This window comes from Thunnus thynnus, chromosome 1, assembly GCF_963924715.1.
Source record: "Thunnus thynnus chromosome 1, fThuThy2.1, whole genome shotgun sequence".
In the NCBI taxonomy this organism is placed as follows: Eukaryota; Metazoa; Chordata; class Actinopteri; order Scombriformes; family Scombridae; genus Thunnus; species Thunnus thynnus.
Window position 1 is genome coordinate 10,613,779 of NC_089517.1, and position 19,481 is coordinate 10,633,259.

A 19,481-nucleotide genomic window follows, 5' to 3' on the forward strand; every position below is an offset into this window, starting at 1 on the left:
TTGGCTTGCAAAGAATCTCAAAAGGACAGACACACTTGAAACTGACCTTATGGTATACTGTCAGATATACATTTCATAACCTTCCAGTGTATCCTATTCAGATTCAATAGGTGGTGAAACCAGAGTATACACACTGTCTGTCATTATTTGCTTTATGTTACTCACCTCACCCCAGGAGGAGGTGTACCAGTCGAGACATGGCTGAAGGTTACAGGGCAGTTGTGTTTGTGGCCTGGAGGACATTGCCCGGCAGTGGAAAGGTCGCAGGGCCCTATGATCCCGCATGTCAAAACACTGGACCTCTCGTGACTTAAGGCCGCTTTCACAATTCTTGGAGCACTGGGAAAAGACATATGATTGTTATTCAAACAGCAGGAGCTGGTGGATTTTGTGTGTATCCAGTCGTCTTGAGTCTAAGGCTACTGGATTTGCTATGTGGTTTTTACTTCCTCTTCCACGAGGCTTAAATAAGCTGAATTCAGCTGAATTAAGCTCATTGGATGAGTAGCAAAATACCCTCAATGCCAAACAGCAATTCCAGGACTTACTACATCTGGATATACTATGGCCTGAATGACTACTGGTTGTAAAAACAACTAGAAAAGCTTTTACACTCGAAGCATTTCATTGTTTCTTACCACTTCACTTTTCCAAGACAGTTTATTTTCATTATATTCAGTTTTATTTTTGAAAACCTGGGAACTTAACACAAAAAGTCTGAAGCTTACAGGTGGGTTTATTAAGATTTATTAAGAGTCTACAGCCATATTAGCAGCTCTGTGGGCTTCACTTACTGTAGAAACAGCAGTGCTTTGAGTTAAAGCTAACCTCAGCATGCTAACATGCACATTAAAACAATGTTAACATGTTGATATTAAGCAGGTGTAATGTTTACCATGCTCCCCATCTTAGTTTAGCGTGTTAGCATGCTAACATTTGCTAATTAGAACTAAACCTGAGGTACCACAGAGGCTGATGGGAGTTTTTCAGGTCTTTGGTCATCATAAACCGAAGTGTTAGACAAATTGAAATTATGACCTGCTGGTGGTGCTAGAGGAAAAGGAATCAACAGTGTCTTGACATGATTATCTTTATGGCAATCCATCCAATAGCTGTCAAGACATTTCACTCAAAACTATTAAGAGGAAAAGTCAGGGGATCACTAAAGGTATTAGGCTTCATCCTTGGGGGACAATCCTCTGTACCAAATTTCATCACAATCCATCCAATAGTTGTTAAGATATTTCAGTTTGGACCAAAGTGGTGGACCAACTGACATTACAATCCCGACAGCTGTGCCGCTAGCATGGTTACAATGTAGTGAAAACTCAATAAAAATGAAATAAATACATAAATCCAAGTCATAATAAGATTTTGAAAATATCTTTAGCAGTGCATATACAAAAAAATGTGGTTATATTCCAGGGTAAAGACAGGAAAAACCAAGCAAGTAAAACAATGACCACATCATATTTCAGCCCATTTTGGTATCATCATATACCAAGTACAGAACCAGTCCAAAGTTTTGACACACCTTCCAATTCACTTCAATGAGAAAGTGTGTCCAAACTTAATCTGGCATTGCAGTCTCACCTTGCTCCATTCCCCAACTTTCCACATGGAGCAGGGGCGCAGGTAACACCGTTGGGCAGGTGCAGGCCTCTTGGCTGGGTCACAGTCAGCATCTGAGCCAGTGCTGCAGGCCAAAGTCCTCCAAATGGCACCCAGACCACAGGTGGTGGAGCACTGCCAACAAAAATGTATTGTAGCAACATTACTTACATTTTGTTGGGTGCAAAAACTTCTCCAGCATTCACAAGAAACTTCAATCCGAAGGTATTTTGTGTGTGTTGTGATCAGCCTTGAAGCTTTTTCATGATATCTAAATAAATGCAAAATCTTTGAATATTATGCACAACACAGCATGAGTGCCAATACAAGCAAACATCTGTCAAATGCGCCATAAAAATTCATTACATAAACTGACATTATCTGCATTAGCTCTAGGTCAAATGCTCCCTCCAAAGAATTCAGTTAAAGATACTGTGTTGCATAATAAAAAGATAAAAAACAGATAAAGACATTAATAGTTAGACAAAGCTCAGCTTTGTCCCTCTCCCACAGAATAAGCACAAAAACAGAACGTGTGGATTCATGCAGACTCACTGCGCTCCAGTTTCCGGTGACCCAGTAGGCTGCTGCAGTAACTTGTGTGGAGGCTGGAGATTGGATTGATGATGGTAGAGGAAGCGACCCCAGAGTAGGTGAATGGGTTGGCAAAATGGGCACAGCAGGTGTTGGTGATTCCATGTGCTGTGCTGGTGTTGTGCCAGGATCACTCTTATTGCTAGTAGTACTCACCATTGGGGGAAGAACAATTTCATTGTAGTCAAAATCACTTAAAATAAGCGATGGGGAGTGGGATGTGGAATCTATTCCAGTTCTTGCATTGACAGCAGGTTTGGTCAGTGTCTGCTCGGTTGTAGCTGGCTGGAAACCAGCTGGAGAAGATTGAGTGACTTCCTCCAGGTTTGTAGGAGGTAAGAATTCTGTTCCAGTTAATGATGTGGTGTCATCTGAGGCCTCTTGGTTACCTGAGATTAGCAGATGGGGATTGGGAAGAGGAGTGGATTTCTCAGGGACGGGAAGTGAGGTCGCACTGAGGTCATGGTCAGACACCCATGAATTACCCTTGCTAGTGGTACTTAAATGAGTTTGATCCAAGTCAGTAGTTGGAAATATTATTGATTGATTGGTTGTTTGAGGTATTTCTGAAGTTCTTTCGTCCAGTTGGACTGAGTGATAGGTCTTAACCTGAACTGTAGTTTCTGGCATCGGGGAGCCTAAGGGTTCTGGACTCTCTACATCTTCTTGGGATGCAGAGACTTTAGGTCCTTGTGTACTTTCTTCATCATAATTGTACACAAAATCATCCTCTGGCTCTTGAGCAATTGCTGTTGTAGCTATGATACTACTGCTAGTGGTTTGAAGTCCAGGAGTGGGAGCAGCATGTTTTGGAGTCACAGTGAAGTCCTCAGTATGATTTTCCTCCTCAGTGAAATCATCATAGTTATTTTCAGCCTCTTCCCCATCTTGCCCCCATTTCACATCCTGTGTAGGCTCCTTTGTTGTGAAAGCCAGACTGGGCATTGTGCTAATGTTTTCAGGCCACCACAGATCGCTATGTCTCTGTTTTTGTGAATGCTTAGTTGTGGACAATGGTGGTGAGCGAGTGGTAGAAACAGGCAGAAGATAATCCTCTGAAAGAAAGTCATCCAAATCATCTGAATTCATTTGCATGTATTCTTTCGTTGCAGGGTTTCCGTTGTCCTTCACATTGTCCAGATTTGTTTCCTGTGGCCCTGCAGTTGTTGAAGAGTGGGAAGTGGCCTCTGAAACTGTAGAAATGGCTGAACTCGCCGTTGGGGCTCTTGTAGTCTCCATGTATGCATTTTCTTTCACGCTGCGGGTCGGCTTGGCCTCCCGTGGAGTATCAAATTCCTGATTGTCCTCGGAATCTTTTCCCTCGCTCTCATCTGACAAGTCTTCATGGAAATTGATAAAGTTATAGTCATAGTAAAAATCATCAACTTCAACACTATTTTCCTGAGAATTATCAATATTTTCAATGTTATTATGGTAGTGGAAATCTCCCTCAACAATGTTATTTAAGTCATTATGAGTTATTGGCTGGGCTTTGGTGGTGCTGTATTTTGGAGGTGGTTTGGCCACAGGTTTGGAGTTAATTTCATTGAGAACTTCTTTGCTCGACCAGCCGCTTCCAGACCAGTCGATGCCTCCAAAATTATCCACTACTTGTGGGCAGTCCAGGATGTAGCAGGTAGTGACAGCAAGCGGCTTCTTCTGTGGGTCACAGTCAACACCTGTGTTTCTAGAGCAGGTTACATTACGGCGACGTACTCCACTTCCACAAGTCAGTGAACACTGCAGGAGAGAAAAGAGACAACTGTTATATATATATATATATATATCAGATCAGTGTTTAGCCAAACTTATATTTTTTTAAATGTTCTTTGAAACTGAGTGTATAACATATAATCTAGTAAATGCAAGCTGAAAAACTGTACACATTTAAAGAAAAATTTATTGTGATTCTGCTCCTTGTGCATGTCAATCCAAATCCTAACAACTGTGATGGAAAAAGCTAGATCATCTTAAATCACCCTACGCTATGGAACTCCTACAGATCACAACCAAAGGCATAACCTAGACTGAAACATGACTAAGTGTCTAAAGCCATGCTAGCGGCTCTGGGAGGGTGTAGGCAGGTACAGTGGTGTTATGAGCTGAATGCTAACATCGGCATGCTAACTTGCTCACCATGACAATATTAACATACTGATGTCTAGCAGGTGATGTGATTCAGCAGGATAAGTAAGCATCTTAGCTTGGCATTTTTGCGTGCTAATTAACACTAAATATAAAGAGAAGTTGAGGCTGATGAGAATGTCATTAGTTTTGCAGGTATTTGGTCACAAATCAAAGTATTTGACAAACTGATATTTTGACTGTGAACCATGATTGTTATTCCTTTGAAAGTTATTTCAGTCTGGACCTAATTGGTGGACCAACCGCCACACCAACAATGCCATCCCTAGAGCTACACCGCTAGCATGGTAAAAAAAATAATGAGGTACAAAGACACAGTGGGAGAAGGGTGAGGAGGGGTCAGGAAGTTCAGACAGGGTCAGCGTCTTTTCCTCTTTCCTCAGGCTGTAAATGCTAAACATGCCTGTTAATCTTGCTTCAATGTGAGGAACCATCTTAAAGGTAATTCATTTATTTCTGAATAAATTAATTAAAATGTATGTGTGAAATGCAGAAATGGATATGACACAAAATACAGAGAGCATGACCATTATGTAGTTATGGCCCTAGTCCCAAATGTATAGATCTGAGGCAATGTCCAGCTATAAGCAATCAGCAATATCATAAAACCATCTCTAAAATGTGTGTGTAACAGAAATGAAGGCTGTGGGTCTGTCTCTAGTGTATCTATTGAATTTCTAGCTTTTGTATTTCGAAAAAGCTGGAGATGTGAAAATGTCTTATGACATGCTGCAAAAATGTAGAAATTTGATGTATAAGAACTAGAAGAAGATAAGAGCATGACTGACTTTTAAAAAAAGATAATCTCAAGAAGAACATCTCTTTCACAGAAAGATCTTTTCACAAAATGTGAAAGTAGCTATAAGACTTTCTGGAGATGTGCAGAACAATTTGCATTTTCATATCTTTTTGACAAAGCTCATATTCCAAGCCAGACTCACCTTTGACCAGCTGCCAGTGGTCCAGTCGGCTGGGCAGGGGATGTGTGTGTTACAGGAGGATAGTGACTCAGGTTTGGGTATGTGTTCGCATTCACTGGGCTGCAGGGCTTTCTGCTCCTCCACACTTATTGCCTGTATGCAAAGCACTGTCCTTTTAGCCAGGCCTGAGCTCCCACAGCTCGATGAGCATTTCTGCCACTCCCCGACCCACCACCTATACACAGAGACACAAAAGACACGAAACATTTCCAATTTAATGGTATACTTGTTATTGAACATGACAATGTTTTACAGCAGTGCAAATGCTAATGACTCACACATACGGCTTTGGCTGATGGATGAAAGTTCAGTGAACTTCAATTGTCACTTAGCACATAATGTCCATATTATGTCTTCAGCATGTTAATTATTGCTGGTCATTAGCAATGTCTCAAGTTTTGCTTCACCAAAATGATGAAAAATTACATGTCAAAATCTTCAGCCCTCAACCTGACTCACATTTTCTGCCACTCAGTGAAGGACTAAATTGTAACAAGCAAAAGGCCAAAAAGTCATTTCTGTGTTATGTTGAATTGTTGTCTCAGCATTACTCAAGCTTCTTGACTCGAACCACAAGTGTTTTGAAGAGAAACACTGCTAGTTATTTTTTAGTTGTAGCTGAGGTGCTCATCTAATTAGCAGCCCCACAGTAAATGGTTAACTGCAAGATAAACTTTGACTATTCAAAAGCCACTATACAAAAACACATACTGTACATACAGTAAATAGTGGCCAAACAATTGCACAACAATAATTACCCATGAAATTTCTAATTTCAAACAGCAGGTACATACTGTGTGCACAGTACCAGTCAAAAGTTTGGACACACTTTCTCATTCAAGTGAATGTGAAGGTGTGTCCAAACTTTTGACTGGTGCTGTACATCGTGTTCCAATGAAAACCGGATAGTCTGAACATCCAAGCAGCTAGAAATAACCACCAGCTGCTCTCTTACCGCATGCACAGTGCCATGTGTGCATGAATCATTTCCTGTGAGTTCCTGTGAACTGTCTGTCTAGGTAAAAATTAAAAAATTAAATTTTGCATGGGAATTGTGGATCACCACCAACAATGGAAAACAGTATTAAGCATACAAACGTATGCTATACAAACAACAAACAATGTTAAAAAACATACACGTTTAACATTGATGCCCTAAACAATGCAAAGAACTTTCAACAGCACACACATCGTCCTTGTACCATTAATTGTTACATTCACAAACTGGGCAGACTAAGAACTCAAACTTGAATCTTGGTACACCTAAAGCATCTGTAGCAACAGAACTGGTAATGATCTCTATGCCAAATATTAAAACTCAAAGAGAAAAATTAGCTATTTCACAACTGATACTACAAGCTAATAATCTGCAGTTTGGTGCGATAAAGTGTGTGGGCGTAAACAAGTCTGAGTATTGATTCTTTGATCTCAGTGCAGCAACCTGCCAGCTGTATCCAGGGAGACCTCTCCTGTTTCTCCTGTCCCTTCCTCCCTCACTAAATAGAACAAAGCAGAATTAGGAAACTGAAGAAGAAAATAAAATACACTATCAAAGAGTGGTGCTGTAAATATTTGGCTTCTTTTTTTTGGGGGGGGGGGATAATAACTTTATTCATTCACTGTCCTCTGTGATCCTCTTGACCTCCTCTTTAAACAAAATGTTCCTATAATCAACAGTAGGTTAAAAAAAGCACTTGTAGACACCAATACATGATTGAAAGAAGCAAACAATTTTAATAATCTGGAACTATAACAAAAGCGATTTAATGTTTTCTGGTGCACTTTGGTCCTATGTATAATCTATGAGCAAGGTGCACAAGATTACAATAATCTAATCTAATTTCCTATTATTCTTCTAATTTTACCTCATCACTACATGTTTCTGTTGGATCTCTAGCAGTTTACTCAGTCATTTACATACTCATTTCACTAATGTAAGAAATTGACTATATTCATGCTATTTATAGACAGTTTTAAGCTGTCAAAAATCTTTCAATACTGACATTTCTTTGGCTGACAGAAGCTGATGAACTCTATAGATTACTCAGTACCTCCTTATATGGTTCGATGTGCAGCTGAAGCGTGTTAAGACTGCTTGAATAATATTTTATGTCTGATATGTTTCCCCACACAAAAGTTCAATAAAATGATTTTAATTAAATCTACTTCTTCTCCCTTATTGAAATATTCAGAATCTATGAATATGCAATATTATTCATTTCCAAAGTTTAATTGCTGGACACAATTTTTCACTGAAAAGTCCATTCTCAGTGTGCACTGGAGGCTTCCAATTTCCACATGACACTTTTGTAAGTTTCATACTGGACAACGATTGGCTCCGAACTAGTTATGATGTCACAAATCATGCTCGTAAACCCACCGCTTAAACTCAGATTTTAGGTGAGCTCAGATAAACTTTCCTCCCTTCAGCAGATGAATGTGAAAACAGCCTTCAAGTGTCAAACTCTGCACATACATCATTCTGCACAGTGAAGTTCAAAGATCCAAGTGAAGTAACAAGAAGCAAAATGCATTTAGGTGGAGGGGCACTTTAACTGTTTGCTAAAACTGCAATTGTGAGCCACAGAAAGGCACCTGTCCTCACATGTACAGGTACAATTCCATGTTACTATTGTTTGGAGTCATGATAATTAAATTAGCAGACCGGTGAGTTGGGAGGCACTAAGAGAAGAATCCCAGAACAAAATTCAACTTGAAATGGTTGTAACATGGACACTAATTATATTTTTAAGGATGCAAGGTTAAATGTGAATATTGCAATTATTATTATTATTGTTATTATTATTATTATTATTATTATTATTATTATTATTATTATTATTATTATGTTACTTGTATCACTTTATAGTTTCAGATTTTTACATGGTTTTTGTCATGTCATTCATACTACAAAGTGTTTGCTCCTGCAGGGGCTGAAATACAAGCCTCTTTTACTGTGTGTGTGTGTGTGTGTGTGTGTGTATGTGTGTATCTGCAGGTGTCATTTTGTAAATAATGTCCAGGAGGTAAACTCACATGACTGGACACGGATCTTTGTTGCAGCTGGTTTGGTTATCATCGGGTCGGGCTAAGGGGTCACAGAAGTGCTCCTCTACTATCCCAGTTGTCTTCTCCACACAGTGAACAATCTGCCTCTGAACACCTGGAATACCAGAGAGATGAGAAAAAAGCTTTTGTGAGCAAGCATGCACAAACACACACAGCTCCCAGCAAGGAATAATAATAGCCTAGTACCAAGAAGACACCTAATCAAACATGAGTAGGTGATGGTGAATGTAAGAGCTATCTAAAAATATCATTAGTGAATACACAGCACAGATGTTACCTAAGCACACCAAACCAGGATAAACACTAACACAGTGTGGACATAACACATACATATAAAACCAGTTGCATGTTTTCAATGTACAAAGCAATACAATATGTCACATGTGCTGTCACTATAATCCTTAAATACACATGCAACACATTGCGAATGGCTCTCTAATCACATAAACAGAAATCAGTTTCTTCCCCTCCATCTAAAATAAGACTAGCTGGACAGAAATACATTTCAGTATCTACCACATTGACGAGTGTCACATCCAGGTTTCAGACAGCATTACACAAAGCATTAGATAAAAAGAACTTGTCTCCTAAGGCTGTGACAGATTTATCTCCTGTTGTGATATTGCTCTCCATCATTACTCTTGTCCTCCCAAGGGGGTTTCCACCTCATCAGAGCAGGAGAAACCTCTCACCTCTTTGTTGCCTCCTGCTCTGAGCCTGCTGAGCATTCACAATGCGCATCTGGTGACTAATTCACACCTTCAAAGGCAGCTTCTGAAGGACAACACAGCTACATTGATTGAAAATCAGAAAGAAAAAAATAAATGAAGTAGAAAAAATGCAGGAGAAAAACACTCTCAGCCATGTTGATTAGTTGACCTTTTGGCTAAATTGAACTGCCAATTGAATAAATACTTTTTTTGATGTCACACTAAGGTGGATATGTTGATCTAATACATTTTGAATGTGGATGAAAACCTGTTCCTGGCACGTGGACTCAGGACAGGTATTGTGCCTTGATGTGCTGTAATTGAATTAACCTTAAAGAGCCTTTTCACATGTGAGGAAAAGTGGAGGAGAAGGTGGATTTTCTAAAGAAAACATCTATCTGGTGTGGTCACAGGTACATTTGGACTCATTTTTGTGAGACAGCTTTTAACAGAGCTGTAATAGTAAAGTTGGATACCAAAGCTAGTGCTCACATTGATAACGTTGTATATACTACTACTACTACTACTACTGTATATATATATATATATATATATATATATATATATATATATATAATTGCTATTCAATAATCCATACCAATGAAATCCATTCCACATAAGTTGGCTGACTGCAATTAAGCAAAGCCTGTAAGCCATTTAAATGGGAGTGCCAACTTTTTAAATAAGGATTAAAGGATAAAGCTGGAGATTTTCTATATTTACTGTCAACAAATCTCATGTGCAGCACCAAACCAACAATGTGTTGATCCTAATTACAAGTACTGCACGTGTATCCAAAGCCTGATATATCTTATTCCTCTGTGCCGTAGACCTGAAAAAGTCAAAAGAGGTTGTCATATGTAGCGCAACAAGCTTGCAAAGCACTGTAAATGGAACTGCGTTCTCGTGCATGCTCTGTGGTGTTTGCCGTACAAGGAAATGCTCTCTGGAGAATGAAAACATGATTTTTTAAACAAACTAACGTGATCATAATCTTTGGGGTGAAGGAACATGTCATCTGGTGCAACGGAGTGGCTCACTGATGTGTTTTTAATAGTGTTTGGACAACAACAGAGGCGTACAGAGGAATAACACACATAAGGCTTTGGATACTCACACAATACTTGTAAGTAGGATCAGCTCATTGTTGGCTCTGCACATGAGATTTGTTGGCAATAAGAAAAATATAGAAAATTGTCTACCTTATCCTTCAATAGAGAGTTGTAGAAAGTGCAAACAAAATATGTCTAGAGTTGACATGTGAAGCTACTTTGATACATACTGTAAACACAGAGGACAACATACTGGATGACAGGTAAGCAATGATTAGAGTTGCATCTCTAGGTAACCCCCGAAATTCCATGAAAACAAGAATTCTTGAATGTACAAACACAGAACGGGATATCTATAAAAAACAGTTTCCCTTTTCAATTGACGTATGCTGCGTTCTGCACTGAAAAGCAAAGAAATAGACAGTTTACATAGCAGGCATTGTGACTTGTCATAGAAGGAAAAGCATGATGATTAATGATGGCTCTGTTTTATTCAAGTGTCTCAGTAAGTCATGGTAGTGTGACAGTACACACAATACACGTACTTTTTACAGTACTTAACCATTTAACAACATATTATATATCAAATACTAGTAGTTTATATTAACTGTAATATATTGTATATTCAACATGTCATTTTAGAAGTGATTTAAAGCCTAGTAGTCATGTTATCTTGAAGGTGCAAAGTGTGTTAATTCTGATTCTGTATTATCTGTATTATCTCAAAGGATGCAATCATTTGTTTCAGTGCAGTGTTTACTTGTGGTGATGTTAAATAGGGCTTTGATAGCAGCAGTATAAATAAAAGACTGGATGAGTACAGTTACATTGATGTCAGTGGCGAGCGAGGTGAATAGAGCAACCACACCAACATCAAAGACTCCAGTCTGGTGTGAGATATAAAATCCTTTTTATGAACTTTTAAATATCAGGTTTCACTATTTTCTCTGGAAAGTCTTTGAAACCACAGACTTGAATGTGTTTTTATACTATGCTAGTTTCAGAAAAGGTTAACTGTTTAGCCACATGACTTTAAAATCCTATATTCATTCAGCAGGATAAGGCAACAGTTTCATTGTTTTCCTTTGATTTACACTGTAAAGTCCCAAATTGATCTTCAAGCTCCGTCATGCAGCTCTTATGGTAGATTAGAGAGAACCAAACTCCACACTGAAAGAGTCTCAGCTTCATAAATAGCTTGATACAGATTTGTAGACAGTGCAAACTAAATGTGTTTAGAGGTGACTTGTGAAGCTAACTTGAATGCTTAATTATTGAGACCTCCTTCTGTTCAGCTTAGTAGTGTTTGTATTGTCCTTTCACCTGCTGCATTTGAAACTTTCCAGTTTTTTGATAAAAAGGTACAAGCTTGTGTACGTAAAAAAATAACGAGAGGTCAACTATGACTCCCATGAAGCACTGTGGAAAGAAACATCTCATCACCTTGTTTAAAATTCTGTTGAATGTGCCGCTGAAAGCCAAAGATTAAAGTTTGTAGAAAACTAATAATACATTCAGAACTTTAAATAAACTTTAAATATATTCACTTTCATATTCTGGGTTAAGGTTCAGTAAATTCAAAAAGTTTTCTCAGGAAGGAGCCATTTCCCTTTTCAACTTACTGGAAATAAGTCATTCAAGTCTCACTTGTACACTATAAAGAGTATTCAGTTATAAGTCAAGAGGGGTCGATGAAAATATATAAAGGGATAAATGGATGTGGGAATATGTTTCTTTTTTCTTGCCTCTCTATTTTGAATATATGAATGAATTATGTATGGTATAGTGTAATTCTGTGGAATTAAATATACATTCATTAAACTGGATACATTCATCTAGTAGAACTTATAATTGTACTGGATGTGCTGGTATTTATATGTTGATGTGTGTTTTTAGATTTGTCTGTATAATTGTTGGTGTGATAGAGACTATGTAACGGTGTTGCATGTAAATTAATGTTTTTAATATCTGGTAATTGTTCTGTGTGTACCTGTCCAGGGATTACAGATGGAAATTAGCTACTGGCTAAATATGGCATAAATGATCTCTTCTCATTTTGAGTTTTAATTTTTTTCTTCTTTTGTAACCTCCTGAATAATTTAACAAGGTTGTTTTTTTATATAATATACAAATGTGACTTTGAATAGTTGTGTGTGAACTGTAAACTTTCTGATTCAGAATTAGAATGGTCAAGGATTTGATATTTTTGTCAGAGGATGTATAATTGCTTTATTCAGCATTATTATCAAAGATGCTCTTCAGTCCGACAGAATGACCACATTATCAAATGAGTGATGCTGCACTGACAGCATAACTTGTGCAACATCAAAGGCCCAAGAATGCCAAGCGCGCAAAATTAATTTCAAGGTCAGATAATCACAGAAACGATATGTCATAATACTGATTGTGTTTGTGCTGCCATAAAAATAGGCCCCAGTGTGATTCAATAAAGGTCATCGATCAAATGACGGATTCAAGATGCACTTGGAATACAGCTTGTCTGTTCCTGTCTGAGTCAGAGATACCAGTCTGATATGAACCTCTCTTTCTCTCCCTTTTATCTACCCACCTACTTATCTAAAGTATAATCTTAAATTGTTCTCTTACCTGTTCCACAGGTGACACTACATTCAGTCCAAGAACCGTATTTCCAGAAGAAAACTGAGGCAGAAATGTCGTCATCTTCTGACACATTTTGACTGATTGTGTACTCGTAGCGCACTCCTGGATTGGTCTCCTGAAAGAGAAGCTGAAACACACAAGAGACTATCTGACAAATCCTGAAAAAACATCAAAAAAGAGAGTCAACTAGAAATTAAGTATCTCCAGGAACTAAATCAAGGATAAAAAAAAAACATGTTTCCCATTTGTGTTTCCACTGCAGCTGAAAAATCTGTGAGGATTGAGCAAATTAGAACATTAAAGAATAAAAGGCAGCTTCATTCGAGACACAATCTGCATATGTTTTAAGAAAACAACACAGAGTCATCGTGCTGCTGTCTGTAATTTACTGACTCAGTGGTGCTTGAAAGGTGTCAGAAGGGCTGGAGGCTCGTTGCTAAACTAGTGACAGTCTGCTGAGTGTTTTAACAGTGTACAGAGTAGGTCATGTTTCATTTCAGTTGCTTTCTCTCTCATCAGCCCACTCTCTCTCTCTCTCTCTTTGTCTGTCTTAAGTTTAAGTTGCTTTATCTGAATGCTTAATACCTGAAAATACCTGTTTGTTCTAATTTAACCACAAGCTTGCTGATAGACATCATGAGAGGAACAAAATACTCTCAAAACTGTAATTTAAACTTACAAACCTTTTTCCCCTGTTAGTCCTACCTGAATCCACAGTGGTTCCATGGTAGGCCCAGGTGAAGTCAAGTTCTCTAGATGTCCTGTTCTTTCATAGGTGAACACTGTCCCAGCTGCCTTGTACTCTCCGTTCCACTGGATAGTCCAGCCACCATTCAGATAATACTTGTTGGGGTTGTCACTTCGTAATGCCAAGAAATTCCCAGCTTCAGCCACCTCCTCGATCCGGATGTCCCACGCACCCTCTGGGATCAGTCCAATGTCTACATAGCCTTGAACAGAATACATTGTATGTGAGTGATAATGCACAACGTGGTCCTGATTACAGCATACACTCACTGAGCACTTTATTAGGAAAATCCGGCGAATCCAATGCAATACAATACAACTCTCTCTCAGCTCTGCCATAAATTCTACTTTTACGAAGCTTCTACGTTTTCAGTTTTTGTTGACATTGTCAGCAAGGTGATAATTCTACTTGATGTTTATTATTGAGGTCGTAGTGGGTGGTGGTGGAATACTGGACTGCAATAAATTGAAAAGGGTTCCTAATATGTTGTCCACCCCATTAACATACCTTTCTGACAACGTCAACAAGAACTGAAAATGTATAGGCTTCGTAAAAGTAGAATTTATGGAAGCGCTGTCGTACTGAATTGCATTAGGTTCCACAAGTGTTCGTAATAAAGTGCTTGGTGAGTGATGGACGAAGTGGAGGTGAGAAGCACCACCTCAGAGTTCACTGTTACACTTATACCATGACTATAAACCAAAGGCTGTGTTTAAATCTTCATCCTCACACCTTGTTAGATCAGGAAAAAAGGTATTTTCTGTGACCATAGTATCAGACAAAATATAATCAATACAGTATTTAGACCTGGAAAGCTCCTTTTTCAATCCTAATAGAGACTTGATCGAGACTTGATGTGATCTTAATCACCCTCTTATTGCAGCAAAGATGTTCTTGAACTAAAGTTCCTAAAATATCAGTAAGAAACGTACCAAGTCCTTCAGTCTCCTCAAAGGTTCTCCTCACAGTCGTACAGGTGGAGCCATTACCAAGACACACCCCACAGCGATCCTCTACAGCAGTGGATTCAATCACATAGTCACAGCCTATATTCTGTAACACACATGCAATACATGATTTAAAATAAAATTTACAGTGATTACACAGCAAAGGCTAAATTAAATTAAAGACATAATGCTGCAATTTGAGGGTTGGACATCAGGGATTTAGATCAAAGCCAAATTTTTCAGTTTATCTTCCACATAAAGATTTGGTAAGCCTTTATGTGCTCATTACTTTATAAAAGCTACAACAACAGCACAGAACACAACCTTGTCTCGCCTTGCCTCATATGCCTTTGACTTGTTCTGATATGGTATGGTGATACAAATGAAAATCCAAGTAATCCTCAATATCATACTGTGCCTCTGCCTCCACTGGGTGCACTTAAAGGTATGATCTATAATCCAAATAACAGGTCAGCCACACAACGCCGTAATACAAAATATAGGATTGGTACCTGCTATGATGTCAAATATGCTTTAGGGTCAAGACTAGCGAGGCAACTTAATCTATATATTTATTGTTTTCTGAAACATTTCTAAGGCCTACAGAAACAGAAAATGTTTTTTTAATTTTTTATTTAGGAGTCAAACTCTTTTATATATATGTACTGTATATTTTGAATAGACAGAATAGCCTTTAAGTTCAATGGGAGTCTCCATAACACAAAATTTGGGGCAAGCAAGGAAGAAAACATGTGGGCGGCTGTCAAAAATGTCACAAAATGTCATGAAATCATAGCCCAAAGTCTGTAATTGCTGTCCACTCTGTATCCAAACAGTGTCTGTATCAGTAACTGGCATTTTAGCCCAGGGTGATAGGCAAAAGCTATCTTGAGAGATAACAGCCACCAACGTTTTTATATCAATAAGCTAATTTTCATGCAGAATGTCAAATGTTCGACACTAGCCAGAGAAAACAAGGCGAGGGTCAACTACATTTACTGCATCACTAACACAGCAGCAGTGTAATGAAACAGTTTCACAATGGTTTCATTACATGGAGCAGTAGTTTCAATGTTGATACCTTACAGATGCCATTGATACACATATCTCGGCTTTTGTTGCCTTCTAAGCACGGCGTCCCATCAGTGACGGCATCACGCATCTTTTCAGAGAAATGTTCATTCAGCGGACGGCAGTGCAGTTCACAGGGGTTGACTGAACATGTGTGGAGAGAGGTCCAACAGACAGAAGACACAAAGTTGTAAGTTATTTTAAACATGGTCACAAAACACCTAAATCCTGTCAACCTGAATCAAGTTAAATCTCCTCACCTCTGTTGATGACAGCGACCCACTTGTAGAACTTGCCCTTGTAGGGCATGGTGTTGAAGTGACTACACTGGGTGTCTCTGAAGGAGGACAGCTCGTGGGGACATGGCACTGTGTTACAGATCTTGTACCTCCGTCTCTCTCCCAGACAATACTTCCCTCTGTACTTAGGACTGTAGAGCAGTCAAATATGTTATTTCAGTGCTGCTTATTGACTTTTCTTTACCAGTGAATAATATTTAGCTGTGATATGGCGGAGAAAAGAGGACAGCATCCAGATATGTATTTGAGCGAACTTTGTGCATAACAAGGATGAAAAGCTTTGGTTCATTTAGGTCACTAGCTGATGTTTTTTATAAAAAAAGAAAAAAGGACGGACATAAAGGACGACATGATGCAATAATAAAATATCATTCTTTCTCAGAGCAACTATTCACACTTTTCAAGGTTACAGTGAGGCTTATGAATAGTTGCATGATATAACTGACACAGTTAGGCTAAGGCTAAGCTAATTATCCCCAAACACTACTTATTCCTTAAGGATAGGTTTGCAATTTTTCAAGTCTGTTTTAAAACAACTGTCAGACGCCCACTTGAGCATTGAAAGAGGTTTAGCTTGCCTGTTACTGACCATTAAAAGATCCCCTTCTGATGAGATTCCAATGTAAATGATGGGAGACAATATCAACTGTCTCTGTTTGGTGTAAAAGTGCCTCATAAAAAGCCTCATATAATCTTCAGAAAAACATTTGAAGGCACGGAATGAGGACTACAGATTTTGTCCTGCATCACTTACATTGGAAACTTATTTGGAGCAGATCTTATAATGGCCAACAGAAGGAATGATCGCAGCAAGAAAAAACCTTAGTTTCTGTGTCCATATGGGCAACTAACACTGTTTTCAGACTTGTCCCTTAAATCCTCTGTAAATTTGGCTTGAAACAGTAAAAATGGATATATGATATCAATGTTGAGTGTCTCAGTAAGCATCCACAAAAATTAACATCCATAACTATAGAAAACCTAGTTCAAAAAACAGCTCATTTTGCTGTTTAGACCATTTCTCAAGACTGTGTAGGTTTGGCAGATCATGTTTTGATTGACACCTGCACCGGCCACTGGGGGCTAGCTAAATACAGTAGCTAACGACTGAGTTTCCATGGCGTAGAGCCACACTTCTAACTCACTGTGCCTAGCCTCCAACACGGTAAATATATTACATTTATTACATGTATCACTAAAGGAGGCAGGGGAATAGCTAAACATAAGACACATGGAACAAAAGAGAGCAGGAGAGCGAGAGGGAGAGAGAGAAGCCATTGCTAACTGCTAAGCTAAAGTATTTAGCAGATCTGAAAAGCATGTAAACAACTGTTTGACTTGCAAGAAAGTCGCTAAAAGGAGAGAGCTAAGAGTGCTTGAGCAGAACTAGTGTATGTTTAAATGTACAGTGGGTAATTAGCTGCAGTAATGAAGAATACAGCAAAATTAACTGAGCTGAGATGCAGAAATGCTACCAATGACACAGAAACTCTGGCAACCACAAATGAGACAATGAACTTCCTACAGCACGTCACGTCATTTATGATCGGTTTGTGGAATTTATTGCATGATTTTCGTATTAGGCTAAATGTCCGAGCATAACCACGCCCAATTCAAACCCAATATCAGGAAAGTTTACATAAACTTAATTGACAATATTTTGAATTTCTACTACTTTTTAGATGCTTACTATTATGTACATTATACCCTTTTCTTTCTTTCTTTCTTTCTTTCTTTCTTGTTTTATGTTTATTTGTATAGGGATGTATATAGCATGAACTAATGCCACATACTACAACATTTATATCCTAAGCTAATTTGCAATTGCCATCCCTACATGGACCTTTAAAATGCATAAAACTGAATAGTAAATGCATATGGAACTGCACAAGACTCAACAATACATATACATACATTAAAGCACAACAAAACCCTTCAACAATACATATGAATACATTAAAAACACGAAACTCAACGATAAAGTGCATACAAAGCAGCACAAAACACAAACAACTCACAAATACCATAAAAGTTTCATAAGACAACAAGCACCAGACACTCATATCTTCATGAATGATCCCCCTTTAAAAACTGTTTCAGTTTGAGTTACAATGTTCACAGTCATAATCCGTTTTAAGATCTGTGGATAAAGAGTTCCACATGTTGATCCCCTGAACAGAAAAAGCTGTCTGTCCAAGTGAGGATTTACAAAAGGGCTCCTTACAATTCCCAGTAGATGCATCTCATGTTACTGAGCCAGAAACCCTGAGAGGTCACTGGGCACCAAAGGAGCCCAGGTGTTTAGGCATTTATAAATGAGTTTAAGATTAGTAATTTAATAAAATGAACAAAACATATTTAATAATTGGCAGTTGTGCAATCTTCAATATTGGCTTCCTGTCTAGATTTTTAATTGCTCCATTATAAATCATCATAAGAGGCTTGATTGTTGAAGATGCTGCTTGTGAACAAGAAGTAACACAATATGTTAATTATGAAAAGATCATGGAATGTATAAAGCTATTTGCAGCATAATATAGGTAAACGATCTCTAATAAGTCTAAATGTATACGTTTGCTTTTGCAACCTTGCTCACCATTTTAACATGCTTCTCAAATTTTAGGTGGGACTTTAACATTAGGTTGAGATATTTTACTTAAGAAACCTGTTGATTACATTGTCCATTTATCTTTAAATTTAACTCACGAACTTCTGACAAGGAGCAAGCCCTGGCGGACAAAACAAACTGCCACGCTTTACTTTTGTTTTCAAGATTTACTGAGACCATATTTTAGTTAAGCCAACAAAGTCTAAACAAGAAAGGGACTTTTAGGCCAATACAGATATCAATATATGAGAACGATAATAAAAAATCCCCTGATGGCATAAAGACTGATATCCTTTTTTGTCTTTTTATGTAAATACACAGAATGAACATTTTTGGCAAAAGTAAGAAAAATGAAAGTCAAATACACAAAAAATGCAGCCTAGAGAACACAAATTACTGCACTGCATTTTTAAAAAAATATATACACTGATACTGTGATACCTATCCAATATCTTTTACTGATATATTACTACTATGTAGATTACATAATAACCTCTTCTGTCTCTTACTTGCAGGCCACATGTGGATAAAATGTGTGAATTACTCCCTGATACTCCTTTCATTACCCATATGTCAATCAAAATATCTGCCATGTATTTCACAAAATGGTTATCTCTCCCTGTTCATACAAAAACACTTACTCACACATTACAGACTGAACACATCTTCTACGCAAAGTTCAGCTGTTTTTTACCCTTAATGGCACAACTGATATCATGTTATGTTTATAGAATATTAAAGGATACATTAGTATTGGTGCAATTTTAATTAATAACTGAGTGATGATAGTGATGTTTTTCTTCTTCTTGTCCAGAGACAGTTAAATCCAGATTTAGGGGTTTCTAAATCAATGATTTTCCACCCAGCAGTACTTTTGCAGTTGCAGGGGGCACATGGGAAGATTGAGGAGTAGCTCAGCTGCTTTGGAAAATTAGAAATTATGCTTTAATAAGAAAAATATCCATAATTAACACTAATAAGATAACAAGTTGGTATGAGAGTCATCTTTAGTACTATCCATCGTC

At 38.1% G+C, this 19,481-nt stretch overlaps 1 protein-coding gene across 1 annotated transcript in view; it reads right to left on the bottom strand.

The window, feature by feature from the left end:
- LOC137176786 (A disintegrin and metalloproteinase with thrombospondin motifs 7) overlaps positions 1 to 19,481 on the bottom strand; it is a 91,930-nt gene that overhangs the window by 20,589 nt on the left and 51,860 nt on the right. The window contains exons 12-21 of the mRNA XM_067582754.1: positions 15,810 to 15,979; positions 15,560 to 15,693; positions 14,464 to 14,584; positions 13,489 to 13,733; positions 12,769 to 12,910; positions 8,367 to 8,493; positions 5,292 to 5,505; positions 2,167 to 3,945; positions 1,594 to 1,746; positions 166 to 339 (exon numbers count right to left, since the gene is read on the bottom strand). Of these exons, the coding sequence (XP_067438855.1) occupies positions 166 to 339; positions 1,594 to 1,746; positions 2,167 to 3,945; positions 5,292 to 5,505; positions 8,367 to 8,493; positions 12,769 to 12,910; positions 13,489 to 13,733; positions 14,464 to 14,584; positions 15,560 to 15,693; positions 15,810 to 15,979 (3,259 nt within the window). The remainder of the gene's footprint in view (positions 1 to 165; positions 340 to 1,593; positions 1,747 to 2,166; positions 3,946 to 5,291; positions 5,506 to 8,366; positions 8,494 to 12,768; positions 12,911 to 13,488; positions 13,734 to 14,463; positions 14,585 to 15,559; positions 15,694 to 15,809; positions 15,980 to 19,481) is intronic.